A 26,240-nucleotide genomic window follows, 5' to 3' on the forward strand; every position below is an offset into this window, starting at 1 on the left:
TAAGTGTGCGTCGAACCACCAAGCATTCTTGCAAATATTGCATTCGTTGCTCCATATCTTCTTTCTCTTGTGCAACCTTATTGACATATTCTTGCCAATTAGGGGGTGGGATGTCGGCCATGGTTTGTGTTTGGGTATGTGTTTGGGGTATTGTGTTTGGGTATTTGTTTGCTAGACCCCCTCCTTCTAGCGCCAAATGTTGTATATTTGGAGTAACACTCGAAATACACAAGGGATAAGCCAAGGGATAGATAAGGCTAAAGAACCAAAGGCTTCTTAGATACAGTCACACCACTAAGAAACGTTTTGGATTCCTAAGATCACAAGCCAACTAGTAGCCTAAACTAGCTAACTAAGCAAAGGAAACGAAATTCCAAATCCAAGAATTTCAGGTTTTGTTTCTAATCCAAGAAACGAATGTAAGACAAGTCTTTTTTTTTTGTTTGCAATAATCTGATTTTTCATTCACATTTGCTTGCTATTTATAGTGAACAAGCATCCTTAAGTACAAGCTAACTTAAGTGACTTTTCAGCTCACTTGTTACACGCCTAAAGCTAAGTACAATTCAGCTTTTGTTGTCTAGATACATTAATAAAAGAAGCCTTACTTAACTAGATACATCAAGAGCAAATGGCGGTTTGTAACCTCCAAGTTATGAGTGAAATAAAATCAGAAACAAGAGAGTATAACACCCCCTTGATTCACGCCCACAAAGCAGCAGCTTGGAGATGAAACAGCTCCCCTTTTCACGCCCAATTCAAACAGCAAGTGAAGTGTAACTCCTCCTTGTTTCAAGCCTTGAATTAAGCTTGAATGTATGTGGTCAAGGATGTACTTGGACGCCTCTTGAATGTACCAGTTGCTGGCTGAAATAAACGGCCACTTGAAGACTCAAATGAAAGCTTGTAACTCCTCATTGATGCTGATTGTAACACCCAAGTTAAAGCTTTGAAATTCCTTGTAAAAGAATTTCGGATTCCAAGCTTAAATGGCTGCCATTTTGATGTATCTTTGCACTTGTACTTTTGTGTGAATGTGACAATATTTTTCGAACTAAAATCAGCTAAAAAGAACTAAGAAAAAATATAACTAATTTGCAAACTTAAAATGACTAAAGTTTACAATTTATTCAAAGCATAAAAAGAACTAGAATAAACTAGTTAATAAGAACAACAAGAAATTCAAGGGGTTGAATATCTTGCTGCCCAAGGATAGAATGCATAGCACCAAAACATGATGCTACATCTTGAACCAAAGAAATGTCCATAACCAAGTTGTTAGGCTTGGCTACAACACTTGCCTAAGTAATTTGATTAAAGTGTTAAAAAGATGTCAAGAGGTGAACCTTGTGCTTAATTGGGAAAATTTTCATTTCATGGTTGAAGAGGGTATTGTGTTGGGACATGTTGTTTCTAGTAGGGGCATTGTGTTGTATATTTGGAGTAACACTCGAAATACACAAGGGATAAACCAAGGGATAGATAAGGCTAAAGAACCAAAGGCTTCTTAGATAAAGTCACACCACTAAGAAACGTTTTGGATTCCTAAGATCACAAGCCAACTAGTAGCCTAAACTAGCTAACTAAGCAAAGGAAACGAAATTCCAAATCCAAGAATTTCAGGTTTTTGTTTCTAATCCAAGAAACGAATGTAAGACAAGTCTTTTTTGTTTGCAATAATCTGATTTTTCATTCACATTTGCTTGCTATTTATAGTGAGCAAGCATCTTAAGTACAAGCTAAGTCAAGTGGCTTAAAGCTCACTTGTTACACGTCCAACTAAGTACATATCAGCTTTTTGTAGTCTAGATACATTAATAAAAGAAGCCTTACTTAGCTAGATACATCAAGAGCAAATGACGGTTTGTAACCTCCAAATTATGAGTGAAATAAAATCAGAAACAAGAGAGTATAACCCCCCTTGATTCACGCCAATCAAAGCAGCAACTTGGAGTTGTAACGGCTCCCCTTTTCACGCCCAAATTCAAACAGCAAGTGAAGTGTAACTCCCCCTTGTTTCAAGCCTTGAATTAAGCTTGAATGTATGTAGACAAGGATGTACTTGGACGCCTCTTGAATGTACCCATTGCTGGCTGAAATAAACGGCCACTTGAAGGCTCATTTTAAAGCTTGTAACTCCTCATTGAAGCTGATTGTAACACCCAAGTTAAAGCCTTAAAATACCTCCAAATTAGTTTCGGATTTTATGCCTTCTTCACAAGCTTAAACGGCTGCTTTTGTGATGCAACTTGATCTTGTACTTGATGTGTGAATGTAACATTACATGTTCAGCTAAAAGAACTAAAGAGCAATATAACTAATTTGCAAACTTAAAATAAGACTAAAGTTTACAATTTATTCAAAGCATAAAAAGAACTAGAACAAACTAGTTAATAAGAACAACAAGAAATTCAAGGGGTTGAATATCTTGCTGCCCAAGGATAGAATGCATAGCACCAAAACATGATGCTACATCTTGAACCATCGAAATGTCCATAACCAAGTTGTTAGGCTTGGCTACAACATTCCCCCCTTCTTGAAAAGAGTTTGCCCTCAAACTCGGCAACTCTTCAAACTCATCATAGTAAAGCATCTCTTCCCATTGCTTGGGACGTTTAGTAGCCAAAGACCGCAGCAAGGATCCCAAAGTTCTATTAGTCACTTCGGTTGGACCATCCGTTTGAGGATGACTTGAAGTGCTAAAGTTCAATTTCGTGCCCATCTTCCTCCATAATGTAAGCCAAAAATGACTTAGAAATTTTGGATCACGATCACTCACCATGGATTTAGGTACACCATGTAAACGAACAATCTCATTGAAAAACAAGTTAGCAACAGGAGTAGCATCATAAGTTGCATAGGCTGGTTTGTTTGGGAGCATTGAACCGGGAACAAGATCAATTTTGTGTTGTGTGTCACGTTTTGGGGGTAAGCCAAGGGGAATGTCTTCGGGGAAAACATAGGAAAAGGTTTTGAGAAGAGGGGTGAGGAGTGGGTGTGGCTCTTCTTGTGACGGTTTGGAAGGGACATCAAGTTGGCTTAAAATGAATGGTTTGTGAGCTTTATACTCATGCAATTCTGATTTTATGAGAGTGGTAAGGTAAGTAGGGGGTGTGGATTTGGGGTGATCGTTTTTGAGGTTTAGGGGGGTAAGAAGTATTTTCTGTCCATCCTTAGTGAAGGAATATGTGTTTTTATACCCATCATGCATCACACGCCTATCAAATAACCAAGGTCTACCAAGTAAAATATGACATGCATTCATAGGTATAACATCACACCACAATTCTTCTTCATAAGTTTTACCAATGCTAAATGATAACAAGACTTGTTGTGTTACTTGAATCCCTTTACCATGATTTAGCCATTGAATCACATAAGGTTTAGGGTGAGGAACGGTTTTAAGTTTCAGCTTGTCTATCATTACTTGTGAAGCTACATTGGTACAACTACCTCCATCAATAATCAATGAACATACCTTTCCACCAATGGTGCAACGAGTGTGAAAGATTGACTCACGTTGCAAGCTTCCTTCTTTGCCAACCATATTGCTTAGTGTGCGTCGAACCACCAAGCATTCTCCTGCGTCTGGTCCAAGACACGCATACTCATCATTCTCCTCAAGGTTGCTGTCCACTTCATTTTCTAATTCATCCTCCTCTTCATGCTCAATCAAAGTGACAATCCTTTTATTTGGACAATCACTAGCCAAATGTCCAAGGCCTTGACACCGAAAACATCTTCTTGGGGCTGGTTTTGGGTTGGAATTTTGGGTGTTTTGTGAAGGTGGTTTAGAAGTAGGCTGATTGGACGTTGGGTTTAAAGGTGGGAAATTGGATGTTTGCTTTTTTTGGGGAAATGAGGTTTGAGATGCAAAACGTGATGATTCACTTTTGCCTCTTGCTTTTTGTTGCTGCTCAATCTTATGTGCTAAGATAATGAGCTCTTCAAGGGTAGAGTAAGGATGTAGTTCGGCCACATTGGCTATTTTTGGGTCAAGCCCTCCCAAAAAGCGCACCAATGTTTGAGGTTCATCTTCCTCTACTCCACATTTCATGACAAACCCTTCAAACTCCCTAGCATATTCTTCTACTGATTTTGTACCTTGTTCGAGGTTGTGGAACTTGGAAAAGTTTTCTTGCACATAGTATGTGGGAAGAAACTTTTGTTTCAGCAACTTCTTCATCTTGATCCACGATCTCACTTTCTCTTTGTCTTGCCTTTCCCTTTTGGCACACACGCTAGCCCACCAAGTTGAGGCATATTTTCTCAACTTCAAGGCTACAATTTTCACCTTCTTTTCTTCCGGTGTTTGCTTGTAATCAAACACTCTCTCCACCGTTCTAAGCCATTCTACAAACTCATCAGCATCGAGTTTGCCATCATACTCCGGAATGTCAGCCTTAATGTCATTGTGAGGCCGTGACCTTTCTCTTTCATGATAAGGTCTATCATTGTGATTGAAATTAGATTCACTCACTTCTTCATCACTATGATTGGGTAAACCCTCTTTTTGATGGCGCAACTTAATAGAAAGGTCTCTTAACTGACCTTGCAAATATTGCATTCGTTGCTCCATATCTTCTTTCTCTTGTGCAACCTTATTGACATATTCTTGCCAATTAGGGGGTGGGATGTCGGCCATGGTTTGTGTTTGGGTATGTGTTTGGGGTATTGTGTTTGGGTATTTGTTTGCTAGACCCCCCTCCTTCTAGCGCCAAATGTTGTATATTTGGAGTAACACTCGAAATACACAAGGGATAAACCAAGGGATAGATAAGGCTAAAGAACCAAAGGCTTCTTAGATAAAGTCACACCACTAAGAAACATTTTGGATTCCTAAGATCACAAGCCAACTAGTAGCCTAAACTAGCTAACTAAGCAAAGGAAACGAAATTCCAAATCCAAGAATTTCAGGTTTTTGTTTCTAATCCAAGAAACGAATGTAAGACAAGTCTTTTTTGTTTGCAATAATCTGATTTTTCATTCACATTTGCTTGCTATTTATAGTGAGCAAGCATCTTAAGTACAAGCTAAGTCAAGTGGCTTAAAGCTCACTTGTTACACGTCCAACTAAGTACATATCAGCTTTTTGTAGTCTAGATACATTAATAAAAGAAGCCTTACTTAGCTAGATACATCAAGAGCAAATGACGGTTTGTAACCTCCAAATTATGAGTGAAATAAAATCAGAAACAAGAGAGTATAACCCCCCCTTGATTCACGCCAATCAAAGCAGCAACTTGGAGTTGTAACGGCTCCCCTTTTCACGCCCAAATTCAAACAGCAAGTGAAGTGTAAATCCCCCTTGTTTCAAGCCTTGAATTAAGCTTGAATGTATGTAGACAAGGATGTACTTGGACGCCTCTTGAATGTACCCATTGCTGGCTGAAATAAACGGCCACTTGAAGGCTCATTTTAAAGCTTGTAACTCCTCATTGAAGCTGATTGTAACACCCAAGTTAAAGCCTTAAAATACCTCCAAATTAGTTTCGGATTTTATGCCTTCTTCACAAGCTTAAACGGCTGCTTTTGTGATGCAACTTGATCTTGTACTTGATGTGTGAATGTAACATTACATGTTCAGCTAAAAGAACTAAAGAGCAATATAACTAATTTGCAAACTTAAAATAAGACTAAAGTTTACAATTTATTCAAAGCATAAAAAGAACTAGAACAAACTAGTTAATAAGAACAACAAGAAATTCAAGGGGTTGAATATCTTGCTGCCCAAGGATAGAATGCATAGCACCAAAACATGATGCTACATCTTGAACCATCGAAATGTCCATAACCAAGTTGTTAGGCTTGGCTACAACACATTGAGGTTGATCGTGCCAAAATTGAGGTTATTGAGCGCCTCCCTCCCCCCACTAATGTGAAGGGTATAAGGAGTTTTCTTGGACACGCGGGTTTTTACCGCCGGTTCATTAAAGATTTTTCCAAAATCGCTAAGCCGCTCACTCAATTGTTGGTAAAGGATGCCCCTTTTGTGTTTTCTAATGATTGTTTGCTAGCCTTTGATAGGTTGAAGGAAGCTTTGATCACGGCTCCCATCATTCAACCACCGAATTGGGAGCTCCCTTTTGAACTCATGTGTGATGCTTCGGACTATGCCGTTGGATCTGTGCTTGGGCAAAGGAAGGATAAAAAGCTCCATGCCATCTATTACACTAGCAAAACTCTTGATGAAGCACAAAGAAACTACACAACGACTGAAAAAGAGCTCCTAGCCATCGTCCATGCTATCGAAAAGTTTAGGTCTTACTTGGTGGGCTCCAAAGTTATAGTCTTCACCGACCATGCGGCTTTGAAGTACTTGCTGTCCAAGAAGGACGCTAAACCAAGGTTGATTAGGTGGGTCTTGCTCTTACAAGACTACGATATAGAAATTCGGGACAAGAAGGGTGCCGAGAATGTAGTAGCCGATCATCTCTCACGGCTACCGATCGTAGAAGGTGAAATTGAAGCTTTGCCAATTGATGATTCATTCCCGGATGATCAATTATTCGCAATCATTCAAGCCCCGGCCCCATGGTTTGCGGATATTGCAAATTACTTGGCTTGCTCCATCCTTCCTCCCGACCTCACCTATCAACAAAAGCGGAAGTTCCTCCATGATGTCCGCCAATACTTTTGGGATGACCCCTTGCTCTTCAAACAAGGTGTTGATGGTCTTTTTAGAAGGTGTGTCCGCGACGATGAAATTCATGAAGTTATCACAATGTGTCACTCCTCACCTTGTGGAGGACATATGAGTGCTAACAAGACATTGGCGAGAATATTGCAATGCGGTTTCTATTGGCCCTCTATGTTCAAGGACGTATGGGGAGTTGTTAAAGCTTGTGACCGGTGTCAAAGGACTGGTAATTTGTCAAGAAAGAATGAAATGCCTTTGAATAACATTTTAGAGCTGGAAATTTTCGATGTGTGGGGAATAGATTTTATGGGACCTTTCCCATCCTCTTTTGGGAACAAATACATTTTGGTGGCCGTCGACTATGTATCAAAGTGGGTTGAAGCGGTTGCATCTCCTACAAATGATGCTAAGGTAGTGGTCAAGTTGTTCAAGAAAGTCATTTTCCCTAGGTTTGGTGTGCCACGTGCCGTAATAAGTGATGGAGGATCGCACTTTGCAAAGCGATCTTTCAAGGCTCTCCTTGAAAAATACGGAGTGAGGCACAAGGTGTCATTGGCTTACCACCCTCAAACAAGTGGTCAAGCTGAAATTTCAAATAGGGAGATTAAGTTGATACTAGAGAAGACGGTGAATAGGTCAAGGAAGGATTGGTCATCAAGGTTGGATGATGCTCTATTGGCCTACCGCACCGCCTTCAAGACTCCTATTGGCACCACCCCTTACAAGCTCGTTTATGGGAAATCATGCCATCTACCGGTGGAACTGGAACATCGTGCGCACTGGGCTATCAAAACCTTGAATTTTGATATCCAATCCGCCGGAGAAAAGAGGATGCTTGACCTCCATGCCTTGGAAGAGTTGAGGTTAGATGCATATGAGAGTGCAAAGATCTACAAGGAGAAGACCAAAGCATGGCACGACAAGCACATCAACAAGAGAGAGTTCAAGGAGGGTGACAAGGTCTTGCTATTTAACTCCCGGTTGAAGTTGTTTCCGGGAAAGCTAAAATCAAGATGGAGTGGCCCTTTCACCATTACAAAGGTATTCCCATATGGCGCCATTGAGATTTCCAACGACAAAGGTGAACCATTCAAAGTTAATGGCCAAAGGTTGAAAGCATACTTCGATGGTTTCGTGCAAGAAGAAACAAAGGTAGTTCATTTAGATGAATTTGATATCCCTCGTGGTTGAAAACGTAATATGGTCAAGCTAGTGACAATAAAGAAGCGCTTCCGGGAGGCAACCCGAGTATTTTAGTAATTTTTCTTAAAAAAAAAAAATAAAAAAAAGGGGAGTATTTTCTCATTTACCATTGGTTCATGCTGTGTTCTCGTACGTATATGTTGATTTGCATGCCCCTATTCCCATTTCCCTAACATCCAAACCCTTTGAATCCAAATTGCTTCCTTTGAAATCCAAATCCCTTACATTGTGAATACTTCTCCTATCCATTATTTAGATGTATAGTTATTTTATGCCTAGTTTTGCCTGGTTTCTAAAAAAAAAAAGAAAAAAGAGAGAAAAAAATGAAAAAAAAATGATGAAAAAGTGCCCAAGGATGAAACTCATATGACGATTCGTGTGTGATTTACTTGCTTCGCTTTTGAATGACAAGTTACTCTTAGAAAAGTGTATGCAAGGGTTGGAGTCATATAGGAGTTTATTAAACTTGATTGCCTTGGTTTGAACATGAAATGAAAGTCGATGAATGTTCATTTGCACATTAAGTTCATGAAATTGTCTAAGCACACTTGAAGTAGGTTATGTTTAGTTGATTTGCGGTCCCTTGTGCCCTTGGTGTGCCTTCCACTCTTCCCAAAATAAAGCTTTGCTTGAGATTTATTAGGTTTATGTTTATTAAATAAATTGGTAAAATAAACCACAATTTCTAAAAAAAAAAAAAAAAAAAAAAATGCCGCTCAACAGTCAAAAAAGGCGGAGCAAATAAATAAAGTCTCAAATTCAAGGGCTTTATCTTATGAAATTTTTTTTTACATTTCCCTTTTGAGGTCAATTTGTGGATGCCTCCCACACCCTTTATCTTTAGTTTCCTCTTGTAAAAATCTCATAGTAGAGTGTAGTGGAGGGAGTTTGTTTGTGCATCTTGGGAGGTGGACTTGTATTTCACTATTTTATAACCGAAAATAAAAATGTGCTATGACTTAGGAATGAGCAAATGTGCTTTAATGAACTAGTAAAAAGCCTAAGGAAGTGTTCCATTGCAATCTTGTTCAGCATCCTTCTTGGTCTCTAACTCATGTGTACATTATTATGATGTTGATTTTTGAATGTTGTTCACTTGTCTTGCTTTTGAATCACATCCCGATGAGTTGACTTGGGCTATAAAAAAAAAAAATAAAAAAAATCGTGTGTTGTGTTTGTGGAAGTTGTGGGTGATTCTCTTTGGAAACCCTCACGAGAGATGGACTCGTCCTACTAGGCGACTTGTAGGTTTAAACGGCTTCTCACTTTTGCTAAAAGTGATCGTTCGGTTTATTGTGTATGCCTACCCTTTCTTGGTTTAACTTTTGCTTCAACCTTCTATAACAAGTTAGTTCCCTCTATTTGTTTTGTCATGACTAGTTTGCTCGAGGACGAGCAAAAGCTTAGCTTGGGGGGATTTGATAACTTGCTATTTTATGCGGTTTTAGGGCGTATTTGAACCTAGTTTACCTGAACAAATTTGTGTTTTGGTTCACTTTTACCCTATTATTATGCAATTTTTGTGTATCCTATGCTTCACGGGTTGTTAGTGTTTTTGTTGAGATTTTAGGTCCAAAGACGACCAAATGAAGCCCATGGTTACCAAACCGAGGTTAGAAGCAAGGGAATGATGGAAAGAATCCAAGTACAAGAGCATCGTAGAAGAAAACACGAAGAAAAGGGCCCAGAAGACCCTACACGGCCGTGCAAGATGTTGCACGTCCGTGCAGGAGTGCAGACCTGAACCCATCTTTCTGCCAAGGCCTGCACGGACGTGCCAAATATTGCACGTCCGTGCAGATGATGCAGCACGGACGTGCTTCCGTGATTATGAGGCAGCACGGACGTGCCAAATATTGCACGTCCGTGCAGATGATGCAGCACGGACGTGCCAAAGGTGCACGCCCGTGCTGCAGCAGGTCGTCTTAAACTGAGTTTCTGTCTTGGTCTGCACGGACGTGCCAACTTCAGCACGTCCGTGCAGACCTACAGTTTACCCGTTTCTTGTTTTCTCCGTCCTCTTATTTTAGGGGGTAGTATAAATAGCCCCTTTGGACCATTTTAGAGGGGTTCCCAATTTTTTTTCCAGATTTTCATACTCCTCTTAGTTTGAAACACAAAAATCCTCAAATTAGCATAGATTTTAGTTCTTGTTTTGAAGGTTTTCAATCCAATCATTGTAGAAGACAAGTTCCACCATTGTTAGTCAATTATTGAATTTTCTAGTAATTTTTCTTACTCTTTCTTTCTCTCTTCTATCTTTAATTCTTGCTTTTTATTAATTGTTTGGTTGTTCTTTGCATGTTTAATTGTTAGATTCTACTTAATTCTTAGTTTTAATTTGTTCATGAATTCCTTGAAATCTTTAATTGCTTTAACTTCCATGGATTGTGAGTAGTCTAATTTCTAGGGTTTGGGTGAACCCTCAATGTAATCACCAACACTTGTTGCATGTACTAATTTGTTAATTGTGGGGTGTTAATTAGTTGAGTTTAAGAGGTTTCATTGTTAATTCTTGTAATTGGCCATTGCTTGAATTATTTATCTAGCTTCCTCAACGAAGGATCGAGAGATGAACTTGAGGAAGCTCCCTTATGCTTGATTGACTTGATTTGCCATGAGAATAGGAATTTCTAGTCAAGGGAATTTGCATGTTATCGTGAGGATGTTTTAACACTTGTTTCTTGCCCATAATCATGAGAGTAGGTTATGGTTTTGATGTCAAGTAATCCCTCTAGCTTGAGAGAGTAGTTGGGTGCATTTGATAACTTCCCCTAATTTATCCCCTAAATCACCATTTCTATGCATGCTACTTGTGGTCCGTGATGAAGTTGAGTGGTGTAACCCATGCCCTAGGCCTTCTTAATATTGTTAATCACCTCTTAGAATTAGTTGATTTGAATTAGAATAGTGTGACGTAATACCAACTTAAAACCCCCGACTTAATCTAGCTTGTTTAAACAATAACATTTGGTGGTTGATTCAACGCCTCTCATGGGTTCGACCCTTTCTTGCCCTTGCTACTAGTTTAGTAGGATCGAGTTAGGTCTTATTTCTTGATAGGTTGACGACGTCCTATCAAGTTTTGGCGCCGTTGCCGGGGAGGCAAAGTCACATTGAATAAGTTATTGTTGAATGAGTCTAGATTTGTGTATATGTATATAATCTTCTTATTTTGTTTTTGTTTAAGCGTGTTTACTTTGTAATAGTCATTGCTAACGTTTTCCTTAGCTTTATTTGACTGTGCATGACACGGAGGAGTAAGCAATCACCGCTTATCCCCGTAGATCCGGAGTTAAATAGAACTTTGAGGAACGTAAGAAGGCTCCTACAAGGCACGCCGGATTTTTCTCTAGCTTATACGGATTCCGAGTCGGAGGATAATCTTGACAACGAGCAAGAGATGGCCAACCCACCGCCTCCTCCACTTCTACAAGACTATGACCACCCCGATGCATTCCAACTTCGGAGTGGCATACTTCTTCCCACCACCAATGCAAACAACTATGAGTTCTCTCCTCAACTCATAAGGATGATCCAAAGTGAACAGTTCGGGGGGAGTGCAAATGAGTGCCCTCTAGCTCATTTAGACAACTTCCTTGAGTTGTGCACTACCATCAAGCAAAACAACCTCACGGAGGAATTCATTTAGATGCATATGTTTCGGTTCTCTCTTAGGGACAAGGCTAAGTGTTGGTTGAGGTCCGTGAAAGAAGGATCCTTAACAACATGGGAAGAGGTTACCAAAGCATTTCTTGGGAAGTTTTGTCCGCCCGAAAAGACCGCGGAATTGAGAAGGAAGATTACAAGCTTCACTCAAGAGGATGATGAAACCTTAGGTGAAGCATGGGAAAGATTCAAGGATCTAAAGAGGAAGTGTCCACACCATGGGTTGCCTTTATGGATGATTATTCAAAGCTTCTACGACGGTCTCACTCCTACCTCAAGGGACAATCTTGACAACGGAGCCGGTGGTAGTCTTAAAAAGCTACCGGTGGAAGAAGCCGAGAATATGATTGAAGAAGTTGCAAGGCATTACGCCTATAGATATGATAGAAGAGAAAGTCAATCGAAGAAGAAAGGTATGCATGAGTTGAGTGCAATAGATCTCATTGCCTCAAAGTTTGATATGCTAGCTCACAAGCTAGACCAAGCAACCTCCTCAAGCGGTACCTCCTCTTCACAACCACAACCACAAGTCATGTCTTGTGAGACTTATGGGGGTAATGATCACATGGCTTCATATTGCAATGCTACTAATGAGCAAGTTGCGGCCATGAACCAAAGAAATGAGCAACCTTTCAATCAAGGTTGGAGGCAACAAAACCAAGGGTGGAGACAACCCAATCAAAACCAACAATCCAACTACAACAACCCTCCTCAAAACATCTACAACCAAAATCAACAAAATCACCAAGCCCCATACCGCCATCCAAACCAACAAAGACAGCAATTCAACCAACAACCTCCTCCACCCCAAAAGACTTCCCTTGAGGCCGCTCTTGAGTCTTTCATAAATCAACAAGGGAAGAGCAATGCAGAAATGAGCTCCAACATCCAACAACTTCAAGCGCACAACAAAATAATTGAGAATCAACTAGCTCAAATTGCACAACAAGTTGGGAGTTCTACCTCCAATGCTAGTTGTCAATTTCCAAGCTCAACGGTTGTGAACCCGAAGGAGCATGTCAAGGCTATCACATTGAGGTCCGGGAGAGGGTATGAAGGTCCGGTAATGAGTGAAGATGTGCCACAAAAGAGAGATGAGGGTGTGGAGGTGAGAAGTGAGAATGATGTTGAAAATGAGGTGGTAGAAGTTGAGAGAAAAGAAAAAGAAAAGAGTGTTGAGGGAGACACAAAGAAAGGAGAGGGAGTTGAAGTTGAAGTGGAGAAACCCCCAATGAGAGTCTACAAGCCACCTATTCCTTTCCCTCATAGGTTGGTAGAGAAAAAATTGAATGGGAAGTTTTCAAAGTTCCTTGAGGTCATGAGAGGGCTCCAAGTGAACATTCCCTTTCTTCATGCTATGTCACAAATGCCTACATATGCGAAATTTTTAAAAGATCTCTTGTCCAACAAAAGTAGGCTTGAAGAGAGTGCAACCATCTCCCTTCCAATGGAGGTGAGCGCAATCATTCAAAACAAGCTTCCCCGAAAGCTTGGTGACCCGGGTAGCTATGCAATTCCGGTGAAGATTGGAGATATGGAAGCCATGGATGCTCTTTGTGATCTTGGGGCAAGTGTAAGCTTGATGCCCTTCTCAATTGCAAAAAATTTAAAATTTGGTGAGATGAAGCCAACAAGAATCTCAATACAATTAGCCGATCGTTCGGTTAGATTACCAATGGGAATACTTGAAGATGTACCGGTACAAGTGGGAAGAGTTTTTGTACCTTGTGACTTTGTGGTGATGGAAATGGAGGAGGACAACAAGGTTCCTCTCATTTTGGGAAGGCCGTTCTTGAACACGGCGGGAGTGGTAATTGATATGAAATAAGGCAAGCTAACATTGAATGTGGGAGATGAGAAAATTTCTTTCTCATTCTCGCAAGCCATGAGGAAGCCTATGTATGAGGATATCAATAGAATCGATACTCTTGACCGAGAAGTGGAGGAATTGAAGATGATGAACAATAGCAAAGATACTCTACAAGCGATCCTCACGGAAAGTTTGTACAATGATGATGATGAAGCTAAGGGGTACAAGTTGTTGCTAGACCAACCCCTACATGGCAAGGCAAGGGAGTTTGAAGCACTTAAGGTGGAGGTAAAAGAGGAGAGGTCTACGCCTCCTCCTAAGGTTGAACTTAAACCCCTTCCCCCTTCACTTAAATACGTTTTTCTTGATGATAATGAGACTTATCCCGTTATTGTCAATACCAACCTTGATGACACTTCCCTTGAGAAACTCCTAGTTGTGTTGAGGGAGTATAGGAGTGTCATTGGGTATGCCATTGATGACATTAAGGGGATAAGTCCCACGATATGCATGCACAAGATTTTGCTTGATAATGATCATGACTCCTCAATTGAGCACCAAAGAAGGCTCAACCCCAACATGAAAGAAGTTGTTAAAAAAGAGGTTTTGAAACTTCTTGAAGCGGGCATAATCTACCCTATCTCCGATAGCAAGTGGGTTAGCCCGGTTCAAGTTGTTCCAAAAAAAGGGGGCATGACCATTATCAAGAACGATAAGGGTGAGACCATTTCTACAAGGTCGGTCACCGGGTGGAGAATGTGCATAGACTATCGAAAATTGAACAAATCCACTCGGAAGGACCACTTCCCTCTCCCCTTTATCGATCAAATCTTGGAAAGGTTGGCATCACATAGTCACTATTGCTTCTTGGATGGGTATTCGGGATTCCTCCAAATCCCTATCCTACCCGAGGATCAAGAGAAGACTACATTCACATGCCCTTTTGGCACCTTTGCTTATCGAAGGATGCCATTTGGATTATGTAATGCACCTTCTACATTTCAAAGGTGTATGATGTCTATCTTTTCCGACATGCTTGAATCATCAATCGAGGTATTTATGGATGACTTTTCTGTTTGCGGTTCATCTTTTGACACTTGCCTAAGTAATTTGATTAAAGTGTTAAAAAGATGTCAAGAGGTGAACCTTGTGCTTAATTGGGAAAATTTTCATTTCATGGTTGAAGAGGGTATTGTGTTGGGACATGTTGTTTCTAGTAGGGGCATTGAGGTTGATCGTGCCAAAATTGAGGTTATTGAGCGCCTCCCTCCCCCCACTAATGTGAAGGGTATAAGGAGTTTTCTTGGACACGCGGGTTTTTACCGCCGGTTCATTAAAGATTTTTCCAAAATCGCTAAGCCGCTCACTCAATTGTTGGTAAAGGATGCCCCTTTTGTGTTTTCTAATGATTGTTTGCTAGCCTTTGATAGGTTGAAGGAAGCTTTGATCACGGCTCCCATCATTCAACCACCGAATTGGGAGCTACCTTTTGAACTCATGTGTGATGCTTCGGACTATGCCGTTGGATCTGTGCTTGGGCAAAGGAAGGATAAAAAGCTCCATGCCATCTATTACACTAGCAAAACTCTTGATGAAGCACAAAGAAACTACACAACGACTGAAAAAGAGCTCCTAGCCATCGTCCATGCTATCGAAAAGTTTAGGTCTTACTTGGTGGGCTCCAAAGTTATAGTCTTCACCGACCATGCGGCTTTGAAGTACTTGCTGTCCAAGAAGGACGCTAAACCAAGGTTGATTAGGTGGGTCTTGCTCTTACAAGACTACGATATAGAAATTCGGGACAAGAAGGGTGCCGAGAATGTAGTAGCCGATCATCTCTCACGGCTACCGATCGTAGAAGGTGAAATTGAAGCTTTGCCAATTGATGATTCATTCCCGGATGATCAATTATTCGCAATCATTCAAGCCCCGGCCCCATGGTTTGCGGATATTGCAAATTACTTGGCTTGCTCCATCCTTCCTCCCGACCTCACCTATCAACAAAAGCGGAAGTTCCTCCATGATGTCCGCCAATACTTTTGGGATGACCCCTTGCTCTTCAAACAAGGTGTTGATGGTCTTTTTAGAAGGTGTGTCCCCGACGATGAAATTCATGAAGTTATCACAATGTGTCACTCCTCACCTTGTGGAGGACATATGAGTGCTAACAAGACATTGGCGAGAATATTGCAATGCGGTTTCTATTGGCCCTCTATGTTCAAGGACGTATGGGGAGTTGTTAAAGCTTGTGACCGGTGTCAAAGGACTGGTAATTTGTCAAGAAAGAATGAAATGCCTTTGAATAACATTTTAGAGCTGGAAATTTTCGATGTGTGGGGAATAGATTTTATGGGACCTTTCCCATCCTCTTTTGGGAACAAATACATTTTGGTGGCCGTCGACTATGTATCAAAGTGGGTTGAAGCGGTTGCATCTCCTACAAATGATGCTAAGGTAGTGGTCAAGTTGTTCAAGAAAGTCATTTTCCCTAGGTTTGGTGTGCCACGTGCCGTAATAAGTGATGGAGGATCGCACTTTGCAAAGCGATCTTTCAAGGCTCTCCTTGAAAAATACGGAGTGAGGCACAAGGTGTCATTGGCTTACCACCCTCAAACAAGTGGTCAAGCTGAAATTTCAAATAGGGAGATTAAGTTGATACTAGAGAAGACGGTGAATAGGTCAAGGAAGGATTGGTCATCAAGGTTGGATGATGCTCTATTGGCCTACCGCACCGCCTTCAAGACTCCTATTGGCACCACCCCTTACAAGCTCGTTTATGGGAAATCATGCCATCTACCGGTGGAACTGGAACATCGTGCGCACTGGGCTATCAAAACCTTGAATTTTGATATCCAATCCGCCGGAGAAAAGAGGATGCTTGACCTCCATGCCTTGGAAGAGTTGAGGTTAGATGCATATGAGAGTGCAAAGATCTACAAGGAGAAGACCAAAGCATGGCACGACAAGCACATCAACAAGAGAGAGTTCAAGGAGGGTGACAAGGTCTTGCTATTTAACTCCCGGTTGAAGTTGTTTCCGGGAAAGCTAAAATCAAGATGGAGTGGCCCTTTCACCATTACAAAGGTATTCCCATATGGCGCCATTGAGATTTCCAACGACAAAGGTGAACCATTCAAAGTTAATGGCCAAAGGTTGAAAGCATACTTCGATGGTTTCGTGCAAGAAGAAACAAAGGTAGTTCATTTAGATGAATTTGATATCCCTCGTGGTTGAAAACGTAATATGGTCAAGCTAGTGACAATAAAGAAGCGCTTCCGGGAGGCAACCCGAGTATTTTAGTAATTTTTCTTAAAAAAAAAATAAAAAAAAGGGGAGTATTTTCTCATTTACCATTGGTTCATGCTGTGTTCTCGTACGTATATGTTGATTTGCATGCCCCTATTCCCATTTCCCTAACATCCAAACCCTTTGAATCCAAATTGTTTCCTTTGAAATCCAAATCCCTTACATTGTGAATACTTCTCCTATCCATTATTTAGATGTATAGTTATTTTATGCCTAGTTTTGCCTGGTTTCTAAAAAAAAAAAGAAAAAAGAGAGAAAAAAATGAAAAAAAAATGATGAAAAAGTGCCCAAGGATGAAACTCATATGACGATTCGTGTGTGATTTACTTGCTTCGCTTTTGAATGACAAGTTACTCTTAGAAAAGTGTATGCAAGGGTTGGAGTCATATAGGAGTTTATTAAACTTGATTGCCTTGGTTTGAACATGAAATGAAAGTCGATGAATGTTCATTTGCACATTAAGTTCATGAAATTGTCTAAGCACACTTGAAGTAGGTTATGTTTAGTTGATTTGCGGTCCCTTGTGCCCTTGGTGTGCCTTCCACTCTTCCCAAAATAAAGCTTTGCTTGAGATTTATTAGGTTTATGTTTATTAAATAAATTGGTAAAATAAACCACAATTTCTAAAAAAAAAAAAAAAAAAAAAAAAAAAAAAAAATGCCGCTCAACAGTCAAAAAAGGCGGAGCAAATAAATAAAGTCTCAAATTCAAGGGCTTTATCTTATGAAATTTTTTTTTACATTTCCCTTTTGAGGTCAATTTGTGGATGCCTCCCACACCCTTTATCTTTAGTTTCCTCTTGTAAAAATCTCATAGTAGAGTGTAGTGGAGGGAGTTTGTTTGTGCATCTTGGGAGGTGGACTTGTATTTCACTATTTTATAACCGAAAATAAAAATGTGCTATGACTTAGGAATGAGCAAATGTGCTTTAATGAACTAGTAAAAAGCCTAAGGAAGTGTTCCATTGCAATCTTGTTCAGCATCCTTCTTGGTCTCTAACTCATGTGTACATTATTATGATGTTGATTTTTGAATGTTGTTCACTTGTCTTGCTTTTGAATCACATCCCGATGAGTTGACTTGGGCTATAAAAAAAAAAAATAAAAAAAATCGTGTGTTGTGTTTGTGGAAGTTGTGGGTGATTCTCTTTGGAAACCCTCACGAGAGATGGACTCGTCCTACTAGGCGACTTGTAGGTTTAAACGGCTTCTCACTTTTGCTAAAAGTGATCGTTCGGTTTATTGTGTATGCCTACCCTTTCTTGGTTTAACTTTTGCTTCAACCTTCTATAACAAGTTAGTTCCCTCTATTTGTTTTGTCATGACTAGTTTGCTCGAGGACGAGCAAAAGCTTAGCTTGGGGGGATTTGATAACTTGCTATTTTATGCGGTTTTAGGGCGTATTTGAACCTAGTTTACCTGAACAAATTTGTGTTTTGGTTCACTTTTACCCTATTATTATGCAATTTTTGTGTATCCTATGCTTCACGGGTTGTTAGTGTTTTTGTTGAGATTTTAGGTCCAAAGACGACCAAATGAAGCCCATGGTTACCAAACCGAGGTTAGAAGCAAGGGAATGATGGAAAGAATCCAAGTACAAGAGCATCGTAGAAGAAAACACGAAGAAAAGGGCCCAGAAGACCCTGCACGGCCGTGCAAGATGTTGCACGTCCGTGCAGGAGTGCAGACCTGAACCCATCTTTCTGCCAAGGCCTGCACGGACGTGCCAAATATTGCACGTCCGTGCAGATGATGCAGCACGGACGTGCTTCCGTGATTATGAGGCAGCACGGACGTGCCAAATATTGCACGTCTGTGCAGATGATGCAGCACGGACGTGACAAAGGTGCACGCTCGTGCTGCAGCAGGTCGTCTTAAACTGAGTTTCTGTCTTGGTCTGCACGGATGTGCCAACTTCAGCACGTCCGTGCAGACCTACAGTTTACCCGTTTCTTGTTTTCTCCGTCCTCTTATTTTAGGGGGTAGTATAAATAGCCCCTTTGGACCATTTTAGAGGGGTTCCCAATTTTTTTTCCAGATTTTCATACTCCTCTTAGTTTGAAACACAAAAATCCTCAAATTAGCATAGATTTTAGTTCTTGTTTTGAAGGTTTTCAATCCAATCATTGTAGAAGACAAGTTCCACCATTGTTAGTCAATTATTGAATTTTCTAGTAATTTTTCTTACTCTTTCTTTCTCTCTTCTATCTTTAATTCTTGCTTTTTATTAATTGTTTGGTTGTTCTTTGCATGTTTAATTGTTAGATTCTACTTAATTCTTAGTTTTAATTTGTTCATGAATTCCTTGAAATCTTTAATTGCTTTAACTTCCATGGATTGTGAGTAGTCTAATTTCTAGGGTTTGGGTGAACCCTCAATGTAATCACCAACACTTGTTGCATGTACTAATTTGTTAATTGTGGGGTGTTAATTAGTTGAGTTTAAGAGGTTTCATTGTTAATTCTTGTAATTGGCCATTGCTTGAATTATTTATCTAGCTTCCTCAACGAAGGATCGAGAGATGAACTTGAGGAAGCTCCCTTATGCTTGATTGACTTGATTTGCCATGAGAATAGGAATTTCTAGTCAAGGGAATTTGCATGTTATCGTGAGGATGTTTTACCACTTGTTTCTTGCCCATAATCACGAGAGTAGGTTATGGTTTTGATGTCAAGTAATCCCTCTAGCTTGAGAGAGTAGTTGGGTGCATTTGATAACTTCCCCTAATTTATCCCCTAAATCACCATTTCTATGCATGCTACTTGTGGTCCGTGATGAAGTTGAGTGGTGTAACCCATGCCCTAGGCCTTCTTAATATTGTTAATCACCTCTTAGAATTAGTTGATTTGAATTAGAATAGTGTGACGTAATACCAACTTAAAACCCCCGACTTAATCTAGCTTGTTTAAACAATAACATTTGGTGGTTGATTCAACGCCTCTCATGGGTTCGACCCTTTCTTGCCCTTGCTACTAGTTTAGTAGGATCGAGTTAGGTCTTATTTCTTGATAGGTTGACGACGTCCTATCACAAACACATTCAAACAAAGATTTCGAATCAAATGAAAGTTAAATACATTCTACAAAGCTAATTGAATCAAATGAAAGTCAAACACATTCAAATAAAGCTATTTGAATCAAATGAAAGTCAAATATATTCTACAAAGCTAATTGAATCAAATGAAATTCAAATACATTCAAACAAAGCTAATTGAATCAAATGAGAGTCAAATAAATTCTAACAAAGCTAATTAAATCAAATAAAATTAAAATACATTCTACAAAGCTAATTGAATCAAATGAAAGTCAAACACATTCAAACAAAGCCTTTTAAATCAAATGAAAGTCAAACACATTCAAAAAAAGCTTTTTAATTTAAATGAAAGTCAAACACAGTCAAACAAAGTTATTTGACTCAAATGAAAGTCAAATACATTTTACAAAGCTAATTGAATCAAATGAAAGTCAAACACATTCAAACAAAGCTATTTGAATCAAATGAAAGTCAAATACATTCTACAAAGCTAATTGAATCAAATGAAAGTCAAACACATTCAAACTAAGCTATTTGAATCAATTGAAAGTCAAATACATTCTACAAAGCTGATGGAATCAAATGAAAGTCAAACACATTCAAACAAAGCTATTTGAATCAAATGAAAGTCAAATACGTTCTACAAAGCTAATTGAAACAAATAAAAGTGAAACACATTCAAACAAAGCTATTTGAATCAAATGAGAGTAAAATACATTAAAACAAAGCTAATTAAATCAAATAAAAGTCAAATACATTCTACAAAGCTAATTGAATCAAATGAAAGTCAAATACATTCTTCAAAGCTGATTGAATCAAATGAAAGTCATACACATTCAAACAAAGCTAATTGAATCAAAAGAAAGAGTCAAATACATTCAACAAATCTAATTGAATCAAATGAAAGTCAAACACATTCAAACAAAGCTAATTGAATCAAATGAAAGTCAAGCACATTCAAACAAAGCTATTTGAATCAAATGAGAGTCAAATACATTCAAACAAAGCTAATTAAATCAAATAAAAGTCTAATACATTCTACAAAGCTAATTGAATTAAATTAAAGTCAAACACATTCAAACAAAGCTAATTGAATCAAATGAAAGTCAAACACATTCAAACAAAGATTTCGAATCAAATGAAAGTCAAATACATTCTACAAAGCTAATTGAATCAAATGAAAGTCAAACACCTTCAAATAAAGCTATTTGAATCAAATGAAAGTCAAATACATTCTACAAAGCTAATTGAATCAAATGAAATTCAAATACCTTCAAACAAAGCTATTTGAATAAAATGAGAGTAAAATAAATTCAAACAAAGCTAATTAAGTCAAATAAAAGTAAAATACATTTTACAAAGCTAATTGAATCAAATGAAAGTCAAACCCATTTAAACAAAGCCTTTTAAATCAAATGAAAGTCAAACACATTCAAAAAAAGCTTTTTAATTCAAATGAAAGTCAAACACATTCAAACAAAGCTTTATAAATCAAATGAAAGTGAAATGCATTCTACAAAGCAAATTGAATTAAATGAAATTCAAACACATTCAAACAAAGCTATTTGAATCAAATGACAATCAAATATATTCTACAAAGCTAATTGAATCAATTGAAAGTCAAACACATTCAAACAAAGCTATTTGAATTAAATGAAAGTCAAATACATTCTACAAAGCTAATTGAATCAAATGAAAGTCAAACACATTCAAACAAAGCTAATTGAATCAAATGAAAGTCAAACACATTCAAATAAAGTTATTTAAAGTAAATCAAAGTGAAATGCATTATACAAAGCTAATTGAATCAAATGAAAGTCAAACACATTCAAACAAAGCTATTTGAAGAAAATGAAAGTTAAATACATTCTATAAAAGCAAATTGAAACGAATGAAAGTCAAACACAGTCAAACAAAGTTATTTGACTCAAATGAAAGTCAAATACATTCTACAAAGCTAATTGAATCAAACGAAAGTCAAACACATTCAAACAAAGCTATTTGATTCAAATGAAAGTCAAATACATTCTACAAAGCTAATTGAATCAAATGAAAGTCAAACACATTCAAACAAAGCTATTTGAATCAATTGAAAGTCAAATACATTCTAAAAAGCTGATGAAATCAAATGAAAGTCAAACACATTTAAACAAAGCTATTTGAATCAAATGAAAGTCAAATACGTTCTACAAAGCTAATTGAATCAAATAAAAGTGAAACACATTCAAACAAAGCTATTTGAATCAAATGAGAGTAAAATACATTCAAAAAAAAGCTAATTAAATCAAATAAAAGTCAAATACATTTTACAAAGCTAAATGAATCAAATGAAAGTCAAATACATTCTACAAAGCTAATTGAATAAAATGAAAGTCAAACACATTCAAACAAAGCTAATTGAATCAAAAGAAAGTCAAATACATTCAACAAAGCTAATTGAATCAAATGAAAGTCAAACACATTCAAACAAAGCTAATTGAATCAAATGAAAGTCAAGCACATTCAAACCAAGCTATTCGAATCAAATGAGAGTCAAATACATTCAAACAAAGCTAATTGAATCAAATAAAAGTCTAATACATTCTACAAAGCTAATTGAATCAAATGAAAGTCAAACACATACATACAAAGCTAATTGAATCAAATGAAAGTCAAATACATTCAACAAAGCTAATTTAATCAAATGATAGTCAAACACATTCAAACAAAGCTAATTGAATCAAATGAAAGTCAAGCACATTCAAACAAAACTATTCGAATCAAATGAGAGTCAAATACATTCAAACAAAGCTAATTAAATCAAATAAAAGTCTAATACATTCTACAAAGCTAATTGAATTAAATTAAAGTCAAACACAATTAAACAAAGCTAATTGAATCAAATGAAAGTCAAACACATTCAAACAAAGATTTCGAATCAAATGAAAGTCAAATACATTCTACAAAGCTAATTGAATCAAATGAAAGTCAAACACATTCAAATAAAGCTATTTGAATCAAATGAAAGTCAAATACATTCTACAAAGCTAATTGAATCAAATGAAAGTCAAACACATTCAAACAAAGCTATTTGAATCAAATGAGAGTCAAATAAATTCAAACAAAGCTAATTAAATTCAAATAAAAGTAAAATACATTCTACAAAGCTAATTGAATCAAATGAAAGTCAAACACATTCAAACAAAGCCTTTTAAATCAAATAAAAGTCAAACACATTCAAAAAAAGCTTTTTAATTTAAATGAAAGTCAAACACATTCAAACAAAGCTATATAAATCAAATGAAAGTGAAATGCATTCTACAAAGCAAATTGAATTAAATGAAATTCAAACACAATCAAACAAAGCTATTTGAATCAAATGACAGTCAAATACATTCTACAAAGCTAATTGAATCAATTGAAAGTCAAACACATTCAAACAAAGCTATTTGAAGAAAATGAAAGTCAAATACATTCTACAAAGCAAATTGAAACAAATGAAAGTCAAACACAGTCAAACAAAGTTATTTGAGTCAAATGAAAGTCAAATACATTCTACAAAGCTAATTGAATCAAATGAAAGTCAAACACATTCAAACAAAGCTATTTGAATCAAATGAAAGTTAAATACATTCTACAAAGCTAATTGTATCAAATGAAAGTCAAACGCAATCAAATAAAGCTATTAGAGTCGAATGAAAGTCAAACACATTCAAACAAAGTTGTTTAAATTAAAATGAAAGTGAAATGTATTCTACAAAGCTAATTGAATCAAATGAAAATTAAACGCATTCAAACAAAGCTATTTGAATCAAATGAGAGTCAAATACATTCTACAAAGCTAATTGAATCAAATGAAAGTCAAACACATTCAAACAAAGCTAATTGAATAAAATGAAAGTCAAATACATTCAACAAAGCTAATTGAATCAAATGAAAGTCAAACACATTCAAACAAAGCTATTCGAATCAAATGAGAGTGAAATACATTCAAACAAAGCTAATTAAATCAAATAAAAGTCTAATACATTCTACAAAGCTAATTGAATTAAATTAAAGTCAAACACATTCAAACAAAGCTAATTGAATCAAATGAAAGTCAAACACATTCAAACAAAGATTTCGAATCAAATGAAAGTCAAATACATTCTACAAAGCTAATTGAATTAAATGAAAGTCAAACACATTCGAATAAACTATTTGAATCAAATGAAAGTCAAATACATTCTACAAAGCTAATTGAATCAAATGAAAGTCAAACACATTCAAACAAAGCTATTTGAATCAAATGAGAGTCAAATAAATTGAAACAAAGCTAATTAAATCAAATAAAAGTAAAATACATTCTACAAAGCTAATTGAATCAAATGAAAGTCAAACACATTCAAACAAAGCCTTTTAAATCAAATGAAAGTCAAACACATTCAAAAAAAGCTTTTTAATTTAAATGAAAGTCAAACACATTCAAACAAAGCTATATAAATCAAATGAAAGTGAAATGCATTCTACAAAGCAAATTGAATTAAATGAAATTCAAACACATTCAAACAAAGCTATTTGAATCGAATGAAAGTCAAATACATTCTACAAAGCTAATTGAATCAAATGAAAGTCAAACACATTCAAACAAAGCTATTTGAATCAATTGAAAGTCAAATACATTCTACAAAGCTGATGGAATCAAATGAAAGTCAAACACATTCAAACAAAGCTATTTGAATCAAATGAAAGTCAAATACGTTCTACAAAGCTAATTCAATCAAATGAAAGTCAAATACATTCTACAAAGCTAATTGAATCAAATGAAAGTCAAACACATTCAAACAAAGCTAATTGAATCAAATGAAAGTCAAATACATTCAACAAAGCTAATTGAATCAAATGAAAGTCAAACACATTCAAACAAAGCTAATTGAATCAAATGAAAGTCAAGCACATTCAAACAAAGCTATTTGAATCAAATGAGAGTCAAATACATTCAAACAAAGCTAATTAAATCAAATAAAAGTCTAATACATTCTACAAAGCTAATTGAATTAAATTAAAGTCAAACACATTCAAAAAAAGCTAATTGAATCAAATGAAAGTCAAACACATTCAAACAAAGATTTCGAATCAAATGAAAGTAAAATACATCGTACAAAGCTAATTGAATCAAATGAAAGTCAAACACATTCAAATAAAGCTATTTGAATCAAATGAAAGTCAAATACGTTCTACAAAGCTAATTGAATAAAATGAAATTCAAATACATTCAAACAAAGCTATTTGAATCAAATGAGAGTCAAATAAATTCAAACAAAGCTAATTAAATCAAATAAAAGTAAAATACATTTTACAAAGCTAATTGAATCAAATGAAAGTCAAACACATTCAAACAAAGCCTTTTAAATCAAATGAAAGTCAAACACATTCAAAAAAAGCTTTTTAATTTAAATGAAAGTCAAACACATTCAAACAAAGCTATATAAATCAAATGAAAGTGAAATGCATTCTACAAAGCAAATTGAATTAAATGAAATTCAAACACATTCAAACAAAGCTATTTGAATCAAATGACAGTCAAATACATTCTACAAAGCTAATTGAATCAATTGAAAGTCAAACACATTCAAACAAAGCTATTTGAATTAAATGAAAGTCAAATACATTCTACAAAGCTAATTGAATCAAATGAAAGTCAAACACATTCAAACAAAGCTAATTGAATCAAATGAAAGTCAAACACATTCAAACAAATCTATTTGAATTAAATGAAAGTCAAATACATTCTACAAAGCTAATTGAATCAAATGAAAGTCAAACACATTCAAACAAAGCTAATTGAATCAAATGAAAGTCAAACACATTCAAATAAAGTTATTTAAAGTAAATCAAAGTGAAATGCATTATACAAAGCTAATTGAATCAAATGAAAGTCAAACACATTCAAACAAAGCTATTTGAAGAAAATGAAAGTTAAATACATTCTATAAAAGCAAATTGAAACGAATGAAAGTCAAACACAGTCAAACAAAGTTATTTGACTCAAATGAAAGTCAAATACATTCTACAAAGCTAATTGAATCAAACGAAAGTCAAACACATTCAAACAAAGCTATTTGATTCAAATGAAAGTCAAATACATTCTACAAAGCTAATTGAATCAAATGAAAGTCAAACACATTCAAACAAAGCTATTTGAATCAATTGAAAGTCAAATACATTCTAAAAAGCTGATGAAATCAAATGAAAGTCAAACACATTTAAACAAAGCTATTTGAATCAAATGAAAGTCAAATACGTTCTACAAAGCTAATTGAATCAAATAAAAGTGAAACACATTCAAACAAAGCTATTTGAATCAAATGAGAGTCAAATACATTCAAACAAAGCTAATTAAATCAAATAAAAGTCAAATACATTCTACAAAGCTAATTGAATCAAATGAAAGTCAAATACATTCTACAAAGCTAATTGAATCAAATGAAAGTCAAACACATTCAAACAAAGCTAATTGAATCAAATGAAAGTCAAATACATTCAACAAAGCTTATTGAATCAAATGAAAGTCAAACACATTCAAACAAAGCTAATTGAATCAAATGAAAGTCAAGCACAT

The 26,240-nt window shown here is 36.6% G+C and overlaps 1 protein-coding gene across 1 annotated transcript; it reads left to right on the forward strand.

Moving 5' to 3' along the window:
* Positions 1-11,495: 11,495 nt before the first annotated feature.
* Positions 11,496-13,340, forward strand: LOC110688665. The gene is made up of 3 exons (XM_021865398.1): positions 11,496-12,153; positions 12,370-12,650; positions 13,140-13,340. The coding sequence occupies exons 1-3, from the start codon at positions 11,496-11,498 to the stop codon at positions 13,338-13,340; spliced, it is 1,140 nt and encodes a 379-aa protein (XP_021721090.1).
* Positions 13,341-26,240: the final 12,900 nt, after the last annotated feature.

The sequence above is a fragment of the Chenopodium quinoa genome, unplaced genomic scaffold (genome assembly GCF_001683475.1).
Source record: "Chenopodium quinoa cultivar QQ74 unplaced genomic scaffold, ASM168347v1, whole genome shotgun sequence".
NCBI lineage: Eukaryota > Viridiplantae > Streptophyta > Magnoliopsida > Caryophyllales > Amaranthaceae > Chenopodium > Chenopodium quinoa.

What these genes read in the sequence shown, in the direction of transcription:
- LOC110688665 (XM_021865398.1), top strand. Translation starts at nt 11,496, where the DNA reads ATGCATATGTTTCGGTTCTCTCTTAGGGACAAGGCTAAGTGTTGGTTG. An exon ending in TGAGCAACCTTTCAATCAAG is followed by an intron (nt 12,154 to 12,369) that starts GTTGGAGGCAAC and finishes TAAATCAACAAG; the next exon opens with GGAAGAGCAATGCAGAAATG. An exon ending in AGAATGATGTTGAAAATGAG is followed by an intron (nt 12,651 to 13,139) that starts GTGGTAGAAGTT and finishes GGTGAGATGAAG; the next exon opens with CCAACAAGAATCTCAATACA.